General features: G+C 36.5%; 1 protein-coding gene across 20 annotated transcripts in view; it reads left to right on the forward strand.

The window, feature by feature from the left end:
- MGA (MAX dimerization protein MGA) overlaps positions 1-18,412 on the forward strand; it is a 210,131-nt gene that overhangs the window by 115,565 nt on the left and 76,154 nt on the right. For 19 of the 20 annotated variants that reach the window (XM_037018924.2, XM_017642832.3, XM_073211662.1 and 16 more), the window contains one exon: positions 3,462-4,595. The exons of the other annotated variant lie outside the window; for it this stretch is intronic. In XM_037018924.2, the coding sequence (XP_036874819.2) occupies positions 3,502-4,595 (1,094 nt within the window). In that variant the 5' untranslated portion in view covers positions 3,462-3,501. The remainder of the gene's footprint in view (positions 1-3,461; positions 4,596-18,412) is intronic. 20 annotated transcript variants of the gene reach the window in all.

Consider the following 18,412-nt stretch of genomic DNA (forward strand, 5'->3'; position numbering starts at 1 on the left):
TGGGGTCTTTTGTGGTTCCATATGAATTTTAAAACTATTTCTTCCAGTTTGTTGAAGAATGTTGTGGGTATTTTGATAGGGATTGCATTGAATCTGTAGATTGCTTTAGGCAGGATGGCCATTTTGACAATATTAATTCTTCCTAGCCAAGAGCATGGGATGAGTTTCCATTTGGTGTCCTCTTTAATTTCTCTTAGGAGTGTCTTGTAGTTTTCAGGGCATAGGTCTTTCACTTCCTTGGTTAGGTTTATTCCTAGGTATTTTATTCTTTTTGATGCAATTGTGAATGGAATTGTTTCCCTGATTTCTCTTTCTCGTAGTTCATTGTTAGTGTATAGGAAAACAACAGATTTCTGTGTATTAATTTTATATCCTGCAACTTTGCAGAATTGAGATATTAATTGTAATAATTTTGGAGTGGATTCTTTGGGGTTTTTTATGTACAATATCATGTCATCTGCAAACAGTCACAGTTTGACTTCTTCCTAACCAATTTGGGTGCCTTTTATTTCTTTGTTTTGTCTGATTGCTGTGGCTAGGATCTCCATTACTATGTTGAAGAACAGTGGGGAGAGTGTACTTCCCTGTGTTCTTCCTGATCTTAGGTGAAAAGCTTTCAGCTTCTCGCTCTTTTGTGTGATGTTGGCTATGGGTTTGTCATATTTGGCCTTCATTATGTTGAGGTACTTGCCCTCTATGCCCATTTTGTTGAGAGTTCAACATCATGAATGGATGTTGAATTTTGTTGAATCCTTTTTCAGCATCTATGGAGATGATCATGTGGTTTTTGTCCTTTTTGTTTATGTGGTGGATGTTGTTGATGGATTTTCGAAAGTTGTACCATTCTTGCATCCTTGGGATGAATCCCACTTGGTCATGGTGTATGATCCTCTTGATTATTTTTGAATTTGGTTTGCTAATATTTTGTTGAGTATTTTTGCATCTTTGTTCATCAGCGGTGTTGGTCTGTAATTTTCTTTTTTGGTGGAGTCTTTGCCTGGTTTTGGTATTAGAGTGATGCTGGCCTCATAGAACGAGTTTGGAAGTATTCTTTTGTCTTCTGTTTTTTGGAAAACTTTAAGGAGAATGGGTATTATGTCTTCTCTATATGTCTGATAAAATTCAGTGGTGAATCCATCTGGCTCGGGGATTTTGTTCTTGGGTAGTTTTGTGATTACTGATTCAATTTTGTTCCAAGTAATTGGTCTGTTTACATTTTCTGTTTCTCCTGGGTCAGTCTTGGAAGATTGTATTTTTCTAGGAAGTTGTGTATTTCTTCTTGGTATCCAGTTTGTTAGCATATAGGTTTTCATAGTATTCTCTGATAATTCTTTGTATTTCTATGGGGTCCATCGTGATTTTTCCTTTCTTGTTTCTGATTCTGTTTATGTGTGTAGATTCTCTTTTTTTCTTAATAAGTCTGGCTAGGGGCTTATCTCTTTTGTTTATTTTCTCAAAGAACCAGCTCTTGGTTTCATGGATTTTTTCTGTTGTTATATTCTTCTCAATTTTATTTATTTCTTCTCTGATCTTTATTATGTCCCTCCTTCTGCTGACTTTGGGCCTCATTTGTTCTTCTTTTTCTGGTTTCAATAATTGTGAATTAGGCTATTCATTTGGGATTGTTCTTCCTTCTTTAAATAGGCCTGGATTGCTATATACTTCCCTCATAGAACTGCCTTCGATGTGTCCCACAGAAGTTGGGGCTTTGTGCTGTTGTTAACATTTGTCTCCATATATTGCTTGATCTCTGTTTTAATTTGGTCATTGATCTATTGATCATTTAGGCACATGTTGTTAAGCCTCCATGTGTTTTTGTGAGCCTTTTTGTTTTCTTTGTACAATTTATTTCTAGTTTTATACCTTTGTGATCTGAGAAGTTGATTGGTAGAATTTCAATCTTTTGGAATTTACTGAGGCTCTTTTTGTGGCCTAGTATGTGGTCTATTCTGGAGATATACCTTTGTGGTCTGAGAAGTTGATTGGTAGAATTTCAATCTTTTGGAATTTACTGAGGCTCTTTTTGTGGCCTAGTATGTGGTCTATTCTGGAGAATGTTCCATGTGCACTTGAGAAGAATGTGTATCCTGCTGCCTTTGTGTGTAGAGTTCTGGAGATGTCAGGTCCATCTGTTCTAATGTGTTGTTCAGTGCCTCTGTGTCCTTACTTATTTTCTGTCTGGTTGATCTGTCCTTTGGAGTGAGTGGTGTGTTGAATTCTCGTAGAATGAATGCATTACATTCTATTTCCTCCTTTGTTTCTGTATTTGTTTCACATATGTCAGTGCTCCTGTGTTGGTGTGTATATATAAAGTAGTTAATTCTTAAAAGTTATACCCAAAAAAACACATATATTATGATTCCATTTTTGGGATATTTTCTCAGAGTAATATTTTTCTTATTCTGATTATATGTAAATTTCATAGCTATTTACTCTTCTATCCTTTGCCCATTTTTCTATTAGAATTTTGGTTCTGTTGATTTGTGGAAACCCTATGTGCATTAGGGAAGGGAGTTCTTAGTGATAAAAGTTGCACATACCTTTTCCCAGTTAGTCATTTGCTGTTTGTTTGATTATGCTTGGATAGTTTGGCCAGACTTTAAGTTTACATGTACATCTTTTTTTTTTTTTGCCTTACTGGCTTCTAGGTTTTATGTCCTACTTACTGAAATGTTTTTTTTTTGTTATTGTTATTAATCTACAATTACATGAACAGCATTATGTTTACTAGGCTCCCCACCTCTCCAAGTCACCCCCACAAACCCCATTGAAATATTTTTCTTAAGATTTGTTTACGAGTTAAAAAAACTTGTTGGTGGGAATTAAAATGTTTGCTCCCTGTGGGATTTTTTTTCATTATAGGGTCTGGGTGTAGAGTCAGTTGTTTCTTTCCCAATAAGTTCCAGTGATTTGTCATGGTCTCTTTAAATATATGTACTAACAAGTTAAGATACCTCCCTACTTATTTATGAACACATGCCAGTACCATAATAAATAGCTAATTCTGTACAGTGGTAACATGGGAATTATTTATTTTTACCCATCCAAAAGATAATTTGCTATGTATTGAAAACCTGGCAAAGTCGTAAAGTATTGGGATTCTTTTTAAATACAGATAACCTTCCAGTTTAATCTTATATTTTTTACTTATGTACTTTTAATTTTGCTAAAGCAAATATATGCTTTTGTTTACTTTTATGTGAGATTATAGTTACCTATACTGAATAATTAGAGGGCTGGGAGATGAGTGATTTAACTAATGAGATTAGAATGAACTTTAAAAAGTTGAGTGAATATTTCAGAATGAATATCTTTGCAGTGATTGAGAGAAAGGTAGAAGCAAAGTCTTAGAAGAATTTAGGAAATCTATTTTTGGGATAACAATCATTCTTGTGTTTTTGATGTAAATATTCACTTAATTGATGGGTTTTTGTGTTTTGATTTTTTGCTTGTTTTTTTAGGCTGGGAAGGTCATTGTGACTATGTGGTGATTACTGGTATATGACTACTGAGTTACCCCCTGGAATCATGGAGGAGAAACAGCAGATTATATTGGCTAATAATCAAGATGGTGGGACAGTGGCAGGAGCAGCACCTACTTTCTTTGTTATCTTGAAACAACCAGGAAATGGCAAAACCGATCAAGGAATTTTGGTTACTAATCGGGATGCCTGTGCTTTGGCTAGCAGTGTGTCATCACCAGGAAAATCTAAAGGGAAGATTTGTCTCCCAGCTGACTGTACTGTGGGAGGAATCACTGTCACCTTGGATAACAATAGTATGTGGAATGAGTTCTATCATCGAAGCACAGAGATGATTCTGACCAAGCAGGGAAGACGCATGTTCCCTTACTGTCGTTACTGGATAACAGGTTTAGATTCAAATATGAAGTATATCCTTGTCATGGATATATCTCCTGTGGATAACCATCGTTATAAGTGGAATGGTCGCTGGTGGGAACCCAGTGGGAAAGCTGAACCCCATATTTTGGGGAGGGTTTTTATTCATCCAGAATCTCCTTCTACAGGTCATTATTGGATGCATCAACCAGTATCTTTCTATAAACTCAAACTTACTAACAATACACTGGACCAAGAAGGGCATATCATCTTGCATTCTATGCATCGCTATCTGCCAAGGCTTCATTTGGTGCCTGCAGAAAAGGCTACTGAAGTGATACAGTTAAATGGCCCTGGTGTCCACACTTTTACTTTCCCACAGACTGAATTCTTTGCAGTAACAGCTTATCAGAACATTCAGATTACTCAGCTGAAAATAGATTACAATCCGTTTGCTAAAGGCTTCCGGGATGATGGGCTGAATAGTAAGCCCCAGAGAGATGGAAAGCAAAAGAACAGCTCTGACCAAGAAGGGAATAGTGTTCCCAATTCTCCTGGCCAACGGGTCCGTCTTACAGAAAGTGAGGGGTCAGAGATACAGCTAACTGATTTAAATCCTTTATTGAGGGGTTATGAAATACCAGGCAAGGATTTGGAGAAGCCTTCTGTTAGTATAAAACGAGACTTACTTCGTTTCATGGATATTGATTCAGCACTTGGTGACGTTCCTCAACTGAAGCAAGAAGTTTCTGAAAGGTAGGTAACAGTTTTTCTGATCTTAGGGATAAAAGGAAGATTTTGGATTTAACATGTTGGTTGTGTGAACTGCTGACTTCAGACATTGATAAATGTAAGTCACTATGAAATACACCATAATTGCTTTTACATTCTGTGAAGTGATGGTTCATTTTTCTGTAATGAATATCAGTAGGGTTCAGGTTCCAGAATTGTAGGCAAATTAGATGACTTATCAGAATGGAGAAGTTTTATTCATTTAGACTTAGAGTTTTGTTAATCAGGCATGACTGTTCCTTGGTAATATATATAGACAACTCCACATTAGTTGGGGAATGGAAAAGAAATGATTTCCAAGTCATAACTGAAACAAAACTTACTCAAGAGGCACAGAAGTAAGTCATAGTCAACTTACTTATATATAATACTTAAGAATTTACTGTCCTGTGGATATCCTAATTCATATATTGCCTGACTACAAAAGAAGCTGAAGGTTGTTACTTGTTATAATAGCATGGTGTGCTGTTGTGTCTCTTTTATTTGACTTGAATCATTTGTTTTTTGTGATTTTTTTAGAATCAAGACTTAATAGAGTTCTTATCAAAATTAAAAGGAAGGTGTTGAGATTTCCTGGATACCCTTTTCTACCACATAGCCTCCCCTATTATCAGCATCGTCCATCAGAGTGGTACATTTGTTAGAATTCAAGAACCTACATTGACACATCATCATCACCCAAAGTCCATAGATTTACATCATGGTTCACTCTTGGTGTACATTTTGTGGGTTTTTGCAAATGTATAATGACACATACCCACCATTATAATACCATACAGAGTATTTTCATTTGCTCTAAAAATCTTCTGTGCTCTGCCTGTTAATCTTCCCCTTCCCAGCTAACCTTTGGCAACCTGTGATCTCTCAGCTGTCTTATAGATTTGCCTTGTCAGAATGCAGTATAGTTGAAACCATGCAGTATGTAGCCTTTCACCATGGATTTTCACTTAGTAATATGTATTTAAGATTCCTTCATGTCTTTTCATGGCTTGATATAGCACATTTCTTTTTAGTGCTGAATAATATTCCATTGTTTGGATGTAGCAGTATATTTATCGATTCACCTACTGAAGGACATCTTGGTTGCTTCCAAGTTTTGCCAGTTATAAATAAAAGTGCTATAAACATCTGTGTCCAAGTTCTTGTTTCATTTGGGTAGATAACAAGGAGCATGATTGCTAGAGCATATGGTAGGAGTATGTTTAGATTGGTAAGGAACTGCCAAACTGTCCCCCAAAGTGTTCCATTTTGCATTCCTAGCAGCAGTGAATGAGAGTTCCTGTTGCTCTGCATCCTTGTTACCATTTGATGTCAGTTTTCTGAATTTTGGCCTTTCATAGGTGAGTAATGGTATATTACTGTTTTAATTTGTATTTCTCTGGTGATATATGATGTGGAGTTCTTTTCATATGCTTATTTGCCATCTGTAGATCTTTGGTGAGGTGTTTGTTAAGGTCTGTGGCCCATTTTTTAAAACATTGTTTTCTTATGTTTTAAGAGTTCTTTGCATATGTTAGATAACAGTCCTTTTTCAGATGTGTTTTTTTGCAAATATTTCCTCCCATTCTGTGGCTTGTCTTATTCTCTTGACACTGTCTTTCATAGAGAAGTTTATTTTAATGAGGTTCAGCCTATCAGTTGTTTCTTTTATGGATCATGCCTTTGGTGTTATATTTAAAAAGTCATTGCCATACCCACTGTCATGTAGGTTTTCTCCTTTTGTTATATTTTAGAAGGCTTTAAAGTTTTGTGTTTTACATTTCAGTGTATGAACCATTTTGAATTAATTTTTGTGATTCAGATTTTGTGGAAGGTCTTTATCTAGAATCATTTTTGCATGTGGATGTCCTGCTGCTCTGACACCATTTGTTGAGAAGATAATCTTTCCTGCATTGTATTATCTTTGCTCCTTTGTCAAAACAAAGATGAGTTGACTATTTTTACCTAGGTCTATTCCTGGCTTGTAGTCTGTTCCATTCACTTGTGTATTCTTTCACCAATACCATGCTCTTTTGATTACTGTAGCTTCACAGTAAGTCTTGAAGTTGGGTAATGTCAGCCCTCCAACTTTGTTCTTCTTTTGCAATATTGTGTTAGCTAGTCTCAAGTCTTTTTCTGCTCTATATACACTTTAGAATCAATTTATCTCCACAAAACAATATGCTTGGATTTTGAATGTGGTTTCATTGAATCTGTAGATCAAGTTGGGAAGAACTGACATCTTGACTATTTTGAATCTTCCTATCCATGAACATGGAATATTTAGTTCTTTAATTTCTTTCATCTGAGGTTTGTCACTACATAGATCTTGTACACATTTTGTTAGACTTATACTTAGCTATTTCAATACTATAATGTAAGTAGCATTGTGTTTTTAAATTCATATTCAACTTGTTCATTGCTGGTATCTAGAAAAGTGATTGACTTTTGTATATTTTGTATATTGTCTTTGGTGTTTCCATATGAATTTTTGAACTATTTGTTCCAGTTCGTTGAAGAATGTTGTTGGTAATTTGATAGGAATTGCATCAAATCTGTATATTGCTTTGGGCAGGATGGCCATTTTGACAATATTAATTCTTCCTAGCCAAGAGCATGGGATGAGTTTCCATTTGTTAGTGTCCTCTTTAATTTCTCTTAAGAGTGTCTTATAGTTTTCAGGGTATAGGTCTTTCACTTCTTTGGTTAGGTTTATTCCTAGGTATTTTATTCTTTTTGATGCAATTGTGAATGGAGTTGTTTTCCTGATTTCTCTTTCTATTGGCTCATTGTTAGTGTATAGGAAAGCCACAGATTTCTGTGTGTTAATTTTGTATCCTGCAAGTTTGCTGTATTCTGATATCAGTTCTAGTAGTTTTGGAGTGGAGTCTTTAGGGTTTTTTATGTCTTAAGATGGAAACATTATTGATATGGGACCATCATGTCATATGCATATAGTGACAGTTTAACTTCTTTACCAATCTGGATTCCTTCTATTTCTTTGTTTTGTCTAATTGCCGTGGCTAGGACCTCCAGTACTATGTTAAATAACAGTCGGGAGAGTGGGCATCCTTGTCTTACGTTCCCGATCTAAGGGGAAAAGCTTTCAGCTTCTTGCTGTTCAGTATGATGTTGGCTGTGGGTTTGTCATATATGGCCTTTATTATGTTGAGGTACTTGTCCTCTATACCCATTTTGTTGAGAATTTTTATCATGAATGGATGTTGAATTTTGTAGAATCCTTTTTCAGCACCTGTGGAGATGATCATGTGGTTTGTCTTTTTTGATGTGGTGGATGATGTTGATGGATTTTTTAATGTTGTACCATCTCTGCATCCCTGGGATGAATCCCACTTGATCATGGTGTATGATCCTCTCGACGTATTTTTGAATTGGGTTTGCTAATATTTTGTTGAGTATTTTTGCATCTATGTTCATCAGCGATACTGGTCTGTAGTTTTCTTTTTTTTGTGGTGTCTTTCCCTGACTTTGGTATTAGAGTGATGCTGGCTTCATAGAAAGAGTTTGGGAGTATTCCTTCCTCTTCTATTTTTTGGAAAACTTAAAGGAGAATGGGTATTATGTCTTCCCTAAATGTCTGATAAAATTTAGTGGTGAATCCATCTGGTTCAGGGGTTTTGTTCTTGGGTAGTTTTTTGATTACCGATTCAATTTTGTTGCTGGTAATTGGTCTGTTTAGATAACTGTTTCTTCCTTGGTGAGTCTTGGAAGGTTGTGTTTTTCTAGGAAGTTGTCCATTTCTTCAAGGTTATCCAGTTTGTCAGCATATAGATTTTCATAGTATTCTCTAATAATTCTTTGTATTTCTGTGGGGTCCGTTGTGATTTTTCCTTTCTCATTTCTGATTCTGGTTATGTGTGTAGACTCTCTTTTTTTCTTAATAAGTCTGGCTAGGGGCTTATCTATTTTGTTTATTTTCTCAAAGTATCAGCTCTTGATTTCATGGATGTTTTCTATTGTTATATTCTTCTCAATTTTATTTCTTCTCTGATCTTTATTATGTCCCTCCTTCTGCTGACTTTAGGCCTCATTTGTTCTTCTTTTTCCAATTTCGATAATTGTGACGTTAGACTATTCATTTGGGATTGTTCTTCCTTCTTTAAATAGGCCTGGATTGCTATATACTTTCCTCATAGAACTACCTTCGCTGTGTCCCACAGAAGTTGGGGCTTTGTGCTGTTGTTAACATTTGTCTCCATATATTGCTTGATCTCTGTTTTAATTTAGTCATTGATCCATTGATCATTTAGGCACATGTTGTTAAGCCTCCATGTGTTTGTGAGCTTTTTTGTTTTCTTTGTACAATTTATTTCTAGTTTCATATCTTTGTGATCTGAGAAGTTGGTTGGTAGAATTTCAATCATTTTGAATGTACTGAGGCTCTTTTTGTGGCCTAGTATGTGGTCTATTCTGGAAAATATTCTGTGTGCACTTGAGAAGAGTGTGTATCCTCCTGCTTTTGGGTGTAGAGTTCTATAGATGTCTGTTAGGTCCATCTGTTCTAATGTGTTGTTCAGTGCCTCTGTGTCCTTATTTATTTTGTGTCCTGTTGATCTCTCTTTTGTAGTGAGTGGTGTGTTGAAGTCTCCTAAAATGAGTGCATTACATTCTATTTCCTCCTTTAATTCTGATAGTATTTGTTTCACATACGTCGGTGCTCCTGTGTTGGGTGCATAGATATTTACAATGGTTATATCCTCTTGTTGGACTGACCCCTTTATCATTATGTAATGTACTTCTTTGTCTCTTGTTACTTTCTTTGTTTTGAAGTATATTTTGTCTGATACAAGTACTGCAACACCTGCCTTTTTCTCTGTATTGTTTTCATGAAATATCTTTTCCCATCCCCTGACTTTTAGTCTGTGTATATTTTTGAGTTTGCAGTGAGTCTCTTGTAGGCAGCACATATATAGATGGGTCTTGCTTTTTTATCCATTCTATTACTCTGTGTCTTTTGATTGGTACATTTAGGGTCCATTTACATTTAGGGTTATTATGGATAGATATGTACTTACTGCCTTTGCAGGCTTTGGATTCGTGGTTACGAAAGGTTCAAGGGTAGCTTCTTTACTATTTAACAGTCTAATAACTTAACTCACTTCCTATGCTATTATATACACAGTATGATGATTCTTTATCTCTCTCCCTTTTTTTTTCGTTCTCCACTGTTTATATGTTAGGTGTTTTATTCTGTACTCTTTGTGTTTCCCTGGACTGATTTTGTGGATAGCTGATTTTATTTTGAATTTAGTTAGTATTTGGTCTGCTTTCTTTGCTGTGGTTTTATTTTCTCTGGTGATACCTATTTAGCCTTAGGATCACTTCTGTCTAGAGCAGTCCCTTAAAATACACTGTAGAGATGGTGTGTGGGAGGTAAATTCCCTTAACTTTTGCCAATCTGGAATTGCTTAATCCATCCTTGAAATTTAAATGATAATGTTCCTGGATACAGTACTCTTGGTTTGAGGCCCTCCTGTTTCATTGCATTGAATATATCATGCCATTCCCTTCTGGCCTTTAAGGTTTCTGCTGAGAAGTCTGATAGCCTGATGGGCTTCCCTTTGTAGGGGGTCTTTTTTCTCTCTCTGGCTGCTTTTAGTACTCTGTCCTTGTCTTTGATCTTTGTGATTTTAATTATTATATGTCTTGGTGTTTTCCTCCTTGGGTCCCTTGTCATTGGGAGATCTGTGGACTTCCATGGTCTGAGCGACTATTTCCTTTCCCAGCTTGATGACATTTTCAACAATTATTTCTTCCAAGGCACTTTCTATCTGTTCTTCTCTTTCTTCTTTTTCTGGTACCCCTATAATGCAAATATTGTTCCATTTGGATTGGTCACACAGTTCTCTTAATATTCTTTTGTTCCTGGAGATTCTTGTATCCCTCTCTGCCTCAGCTTCTCTGTGTTCCTGTTCTCTGATTTCTATTCCATTAACAGTGTCTTGCACCTCATCCAGTCTGCTCTTAAATCCTTTCATTGTTTCATTTCTGTTATCTTACACCTGAATTCATCCCTTAGCTCTTGCATATTTCTCTGTAGTTCTATCAGCATGCTTATGACTTTTATTTTGAATTCTTTTTCAAGAAGAGGGGTGATTTCAGTCTCACCAGGCCTTCTCTCTGGTGTTTGAGGTATTTTGGACTGAACAAGGTTCTTTTGCCTTTTCATGATGATGGGAGTGGTTGCCGGCGAGTGGCGCATATTTCCTGCTTGCTGGTTGCTTTGCCCATCTCCGCTGCCTCTGCCAGTCAGCTGCACACAGGGAACAGCCTCTGGGTCAATTCCCTGAGCTACCGTGGGCAGGGCGGCCCTTGGGGTGGCCTAGGGCACTGGTGTGGGTCACTGGCGGGCGTCGTGTGTTCTGACACGAGAATGTAGCCCCTTCATGCTTCCTGTACTCTGTGCCAGTCTCTGCTGCCTGTGCAGAGCAACTGCACACAGGGAGCAGCCTCTGGGTTAATCCCCTGTGCTGCCATGTGTGGGGTAGCCCTTGGGATGGCCTAGGGCTCTGGCGGAGGTTGCAGGTGAGCAGCGCGTATTCGCTGGGAGAACAGAGCCCCTTCCTACTTCCAGGACTCTGCGCCAGTGCCCTCTGTCTGTGTCAGTTAGCCGTGCGCATAGGGCAGCCTCTGGGTCTGGGCCCGTTTGCTGCGCACAGGGAGAAGCCTCTGTGTGGTTGCAGTGGGCGATGCTGCTCCCTAGCTGTTACGTAGCAATGGCAGGTCAGGCAGTTTGCTTGCAGTGCCGGTTGGGAGGGAGTGAACTGCAGGCTGTTTATTACCGTGAGGGTCTGCAGTGCTGTGTTGCCACTTGGGGGGTTAAGCCGCCTGAAGTTAACAGCCTGCTGGGCTGAGTGTGCCAGGACGGTTTTGTCCACCTGTTAAACATGTTTAGGACTTTTAAAGCGCCTGCTTTTCTTTTGTCCCAGGGCAGCCAGGTGTGGGAACCTGTTTACCGTCTTAGTCTCGGATTTTGCTTTTCTGTTCCTCTAATATCCAGTGTAGTATGCAGTGTGTGTCTGTGTTCCCAGTGCAGATTACTAGGGCTGGTTATTTAGCAGTCCTGTGCTTCCACTCCCTCCCCACTCTGATTCTTTTCTCCTGCCGGTGAGCTCGCATGCGGGGAGTGCTTGGGTCCCACCAGGTCACGGCTTTGTATCTTACCCTTTTCCATGAGATGTTGAGTTCTCACAGATACAGATGTAGCCTGCCTGGTGTACTGTATCTTCTGGTCACTCTTTTAAGAATAGTTGTATTTGATGTATTTTCAAAATATATATGGTTTTGGGAAGAGATTTCTTCCACCCTACTCATGCCGCCATCTTGAGAATCTCACATCCTTATTCTTAAAATCACACTTTTTTGATTCTCAATAAAATCTGTGAAGTGTTCTGTGTTTGATGTTTTTGGATTTATATTACTTGTGAGTTTCATCTGTGTTGTTGCAGATTGTTTTATTTTCATTGCTGTACAATATTTTACTTATTTTAATTAATGGCATTTTGATAGTTTTCTGTTTTAAGTAGTGCAGTGGCCATACATGCGGTTAAGAATGTTCTAGTTTTGTTTCCATGTGGGGTGCATTTCAGTTGAGTGTATAACTGGAAGTGGAATTGCTTAATTGTTATGGTATACATGTATTCAGCTTTAGTAGATATGCTAACATAGGTTTTCAAAGTGGTTTTACCAACTTTTATACTATCAGTGAGTTAAGAGTTGAGGTTTTTTGGCATCCTTGCCAGAACTTCGTACATTTTTTATTTTCCATTCTAGCCATTCTGGTGAATGTGTAGTGGCAACATTCTGTGTGTTTTTGAAGGTTTTGGTAAAATTCACATAATAAGAAATTTACAATTTTAACCATTTTAAGTGTATACCATTGATTGGCATTAAGAACATTCACTATGTTTGTGACCATCCCTCATATCCATTTCTAGACCTTTCCTTCATCCCAGATAGTACCCATTAAATAATAACTTCCTATCTTTGCCCCTAGTAACCTCTATTCTATTTCTCTTTCTGTGAATTTGCCTATTCTAAAGGAGAATCATAAAATAACATACACTTTTGTGTGTGCCTTTTCTCATGTAATATGTCTTCAAGGTTCATCTGTATTTTGTAGCAGGTATCAGTAGTATTCCATTGTATGTATATATCACATTTTGTTTGTCCATTCACCTACTAGTAGACACTGAATTGCTGCCACCTTTTGGCTCTTGTGGATATTGAGAGTGTGAACATGAGTTTACAAATATCTCCCTGAGGCTCTGCTTTCAATTCTTTTGGATATTTCTCCACAACTGGAATTTCTGGATCATATAGAAATTCTGTTTTTAAATTTGAAGGCACCATACTCCTTTCCAAAGTGGTCGCACTCTTTTACATTCCCAAGAACAGTGCACAGAGGTTCCAATTTCTCTACATCCTTGCCAAAACTTGTTACTTTCTTTTCTTTCTGATAATAGCCACCTGATGGGTATAAAGTGGTGTCGTGGTTTTGATTTGTATTTTCGTAATGACTCATGATATTGAGCATTTTTCATCTGCTAATTGTCTTTAAAAATTTTTGTTGTTGGTTTGTGGGAGTTCTTTATATACTCTAGATGTCAATCCATTATTAAAACACAATTTTAAAAATTTTAGTTTCTGTTGCTTGAGCTTTTGTTGTCCTACTTAAGGAACCATCATGAAGCCCACAGTGAGAAAGATTTTCCTGTAAAAATTATGTAGTTTTAGCTTTTAAACTTAGGGCTTTGATCCATTTTGACTAGTTTTTAGTATGTTATAAGGATCCAACTTTGTTTTCATGTGGATACCCAATGTACCTAGAACTACTGTTGGAGTCTTTTCCCTGTTAAATGGTGTTGGCACTCATGTTGGAAATCAGTTGACCATACAAGTAAGCTTTGTTTCTGGGCTCTCTATTTTATTCCATTGTTCTGTATGTCTATTTTTAACCTGGTACCACTGTGTTTCAATTATTATAGCTTTGTAGTATGTTTATAAATTGAGAAGTGTGAGTCTGCCAACTTTTTCCTTATTTTTCAGGATTGTTTTGGCTGTCTGGGATCTCATGAGATTCCTTACGAATTTTAGTATCAGTTTTTCTACTTCTGCAAAAAAACACCATTGGGATTTTGATAAAGATTACCCTGAATCTGTATTTTTTTGGGTAGTGTTGTTACCTTAACAATATTGTCTTGCAATCTGTGAATATGAGATATATCCATTTACTTAGGTCTTCTTTTTCTTTCAGTAATACTGTATAATTTTCAATATAAGAGTCTTTACATCCTTGGTTAAATCTGTTCTTATGTATTCTTTTTGATGCTATTGTAAATTAAAAGGTTTTCTTAATTTCCTTTTTGAAAAGAAAATTACCATTTCATATTGTGTATCAGGTTAGTGTATAGAAATACACAGATGACCCTTGAATAACATGGGTTTGAACTGTATGGCTTCACTTACATGTGGATTTTTTTCAATATAGTTTTTTGGAGATTTGTGCCAATCTGAAAAAACATTTTCTTTCCTCTAGTTTAATTGTAAGAATGTAGTATGTAATACACGTATAAAATATGTGTTAATTGACACATAGACTTCCTGGTCAGTAGTACGCTATTAGTAGTTAAGTTTTTGGGGAGCCAAAAGTTACATGTCGATTTTGAATGTGTGTGTGGATCAGTTCTAACCCCATCCCATCCCCACACCTTTTTCAAGGTTTGACTATTATTGATTCTTGTATGTTGGTTTTGTATCTTGCAGCTTTGACAAATTTATTAACTGATTGTGTGTGTGTGTGTGTGTGTGTGTGTGTGTGTGTGTGTGTGTGTGTTTAGAGTTTTCTACACAAAAATTCATGTCACCTATGAATAAAGATAGCTTCACTTCTTCCTTTCCTATTTGAATGTTTTTTTTAATAGTCTAATTGCTCTAGCTGGAGTTTCAGCACTGTTTAATAGAAGTTGTGAATGTGGGAGCATCATGGTTTTAATTTGCATTTTTCTAATGATTAGTAAAGTTGAACACCTTTTCATATACTTGCTGGCCATTAGGATTGTTCAGGTGATCATATATGTGAGGGTCTGTTCTTGGTCACTGTTTTTTGTTTTTTTTTTCATTTGATGAGTTTGTCTACTTTTAGGCCAAAACCACATTGTTTTAATTAGTATAGCTTTGTAAGTAGTAACTGCCTGACTTTTAGATTCTATCTGTGGTCTTACCCTACTCCACCTCTGTGGTTAGGGATTTTTCCTAAAATTAATCATTTTGATGCTTACCTACTTTGATTTATTTATTGTTTTGTCTCTGTTATATCCCTTTTATTACTCATGTAGATTGTTGCAATGTCTTCTCTTCCAGTTTTGCCCTTATTTGCCAGACTCTTACTTTTTTTTTTTTTTAAAGGAAATTGGGTACTGTTACTTCTCTGTTAAATTCTTCAGGGTCTACCCATTGTCCTAAAATTAAAGATAGTTTTAAGTAAAAATAGTATTATTCTGTTTCAACACCAAGTTAGTGTAGTTCAGTTCTGACACTAAGAGCCCAAAGTTAGTGTCAGTCGCCACAGATTTAAAGGTGTCCCTAAGAAGACTACCCCTATTTCAGACACCAGACACAAGTGTCATCCCCAAGCTCTTTGGATTTCTGACCATTTGGCTACAAATTCAGGGGTTCCCCTCTTCATGTTCACTGATTCGCTAGACTGACACATAGAATGCATGAAAGCACTAAGAATAGTTTCATTATAAAGAATATGGGTTAAGACCAGCCAAGTGAAGTGACACATATGGAGAGGTCAGGAGAATTTCAAATGCAGAGCTTCCATGCCCTCTCCCCAGAGGCACATAGGGTATATAACCCTCCAGTCATATTGATAGGTTCACCAACTAGGAAGCTCCATCCGCTTCTGGTGTTCAGAGTTTTAGTTGACATTTCATTGTGTAGCTGTGATTGATTAAGTTATTGGCCAGATGATTGTACTCATGAACTCAGTCTCCACCCTCCCTCTCCTCTCTAGATAGAGGTCATGCCTCCTTAAAGTTCCAGTCCTCTTAATCACTGGGTTGGTCTTACTAGTGATCCACCTCATCATGAAGCCAATTAGGGGCCCACTCTGAGTTATCTCATTAGCATAATGTTAGGTGTGATCCAGTGGCTCATGTATTACAAAGACACTTCTACCATTCAGGAATTTCCAAGAGGTTTAGAAGCTCCATGTCATGAACCGTGGAGAAAGACAAATTCTTTATTATACAACAAATACATATACATAATTTTAAAAGTTTAAATAAAACCACATGACAGATAGTACTTCTTTGCTTCATTACTCTTCAACCCCTAATTTTCTTCCTATAGGAAATTTGTTCTTCCACTTTTAAGCATTTCTTGTGATATTTGCCTTTTCTAAATCATACGCTTAATGCCAACTAATTATCAATTTTATATGTTACCCAAGTCTTTAGTGTTACTTTAGTCCCCATCTTGTCAGAATAGTTCTCACAAAAATAAATACTCAGTTTTTAATGTTCAGGTACAAATATTCTATCCTGCTGAGCCAGTGGTATATGATAAACTCATTTTCTTGTATAACTTTGTTTTTCAGTAACAACTGCTATACTTTTCCTTAGTTTCCTATGTACCTGGTGCTAATTCTTCTCAAGTTCTTCAGTTAAACCTGAAATCTCTCAGTTGACACACACACACACACATACACACACACTCTCTCTCTCTCTCTCTTTCTCTCTCTCTCTCTCTCATTTAACAAAACAAATTTTTTTTGTCTCCTCTGGATACTTTCTTTAATAACTCTTTATCTTCCTTTGCTGAACTGAACTGATCTGTAAGACCATACCAAACTGCATTCTTGAGATTTCACTTTGCTATCATCCTGCTTACTCTACACTTACCATTTTCTTATGTAGGTCCTACTTTTTCCCTGTATCTGAATCTTCTTTCTTTATTTGTGTTTTCTTTTTTTGTCAAGTACATCTTTCAGTTGCTTCTTTAGAAATAATAAATGGGATGGAATTTTAGAAGGTTTAAATAAAATCACTTCTGATATAAAATAGTAGTTTTCTGCTTCATTCACCCCTCTCAACCCCTAATTTTCTTCTTACATGTTGAAAAATAGCTTTATTATGCCCTCATACTTTATTATTGGTTGGATGTAGAGATCTATGCTGAAAATGTCATATTCTAATTTCCTGTTAAGAAGTTTGATGCCATTTTAATTCCTGATCATTTGAAGATCTTAAGATCTTTAGTTGATCCTCATGAAATTCCACAATGACGAGCCTTAATGTGCTTCCTCACGTTATTGTGCTCTGTTTTTTTCTGTCATGAAATTTATATTCTTTGGAAGTTCTGGGAACATTTTTAGTATTTCTTAGATAACCTTTTCACTTTCATTTTTCTGTTTTCTATTTTGGATACTCATATTTGGATGTTCCATCTCCTGGATTGAATTATTGCATATAGTCAATCTAGTGTTTTCTGTTACCATTTTTTTGCTCTGTTTTATGTGAGATTTCCTTAATTTAATTTCTTACTAAAATTTTTATTGGAGCAATCAGATTTCATTTTCTAAGAGCTTTTTTTTGCACTCTGCATTCCCTTTTTTCCAGAGTATTTCTTTTTTTTCTGTTAATCTAATAAGCACCAATTCATGGAAGGCATATGTTACGAGTTCCTGAAATGTGTGCCCTTGGTACCTGTACCTATCTTTAGTAACGTCTGTCAAATGAAGTAACATTGTATTGTCTACTTGCCTGTCTCCTGCAGTGGTCTGTAAATTCCTTGAATATAGCAACTGTGCTTTTCTGTGCCCAACACATTGTAGGCACTAGGTAAATGTTGACCCAAATGAGTTTATTCACAGCACTGAAAGCTTTTTGTAAATGTGTTTCAGAGTGTCTGGTATATGTCATTTATATTTGTTGTTGCAGTGATTATGTACTGCCAACAGAAAAGTAATCCTTTTCTCTAATTGATATGTACAAATCATTGATTTTGCCCATATTCTTGCTTGGATAATCTTTCATTTAATACTTGGATACAGACTTCTTAGAAGTGGAAATTTAGGATTGTTTGCAAAATCTTCCTGCCAAGACAAAATTTCATGCATTATGCATAGAGGTTTTTTTTGGAAGATAAGGAGAGATCCTTTCTGAAGCGATTTCTAATTAGCAAGCTTAATTTCTCAGGAATATGTGAAGCATTTATTGCAGTAGCAGCCGAGATCTAGCTTCATGAGGTTCTCAGCTGCTGAAAAGGAAATTCAGGGTATGTGGCTAAATGAAAAAGAAAACAGATTATTTTCTACATTTATAAATTAATGTCCTGAAATGTGAAGATAATGAGAGAAATATCAGTGTGAATACTAATAGAGAAAGGGGAAGGAGGGCTTGTTTTGCTTAACCGTTAAAGATAGATGAAGAAAAATGGAATTGTAGTGATGATTGTCAAACTAAAAATTTATTAAAAATCATTGAGTTGTCACTTAATCCAGCTTGGCTTAGTATTTATGTATGGCATGAAGGTGGGGGTCAAAGCTCATATTTTTCCATGGACATATCTAGGTGCTCTAGCATCATCAAAGATACTTTACTTCCCCCATTAAAATTCTCTGTTGCCTTGGAAAATCAGGTGATATATGGGTGAGTCTACTTTTGGACTAAAATCTTATTCCATATATTTGTCTATTTTTTTTTGCCCATATCACTTGGTACTGATGACAGTAGATATAATAAATCTTGGAATCTGGTAGTATAAGCCTCTAT

The sequence above is a fragment of the Manis javanica genome, chromosome 8 (assembly GCF_040802235.1).
Source record: "Manis javanica isolate MJ-LG chromosome 8, MJ_LKY, whole genome shotgun sequence".
Classification (NCBI taxonomy): Eukaryota; Metazoa; Chordata; class Mammalia; order Pholidota; family Manidae; genus Manis; species Manis javanica.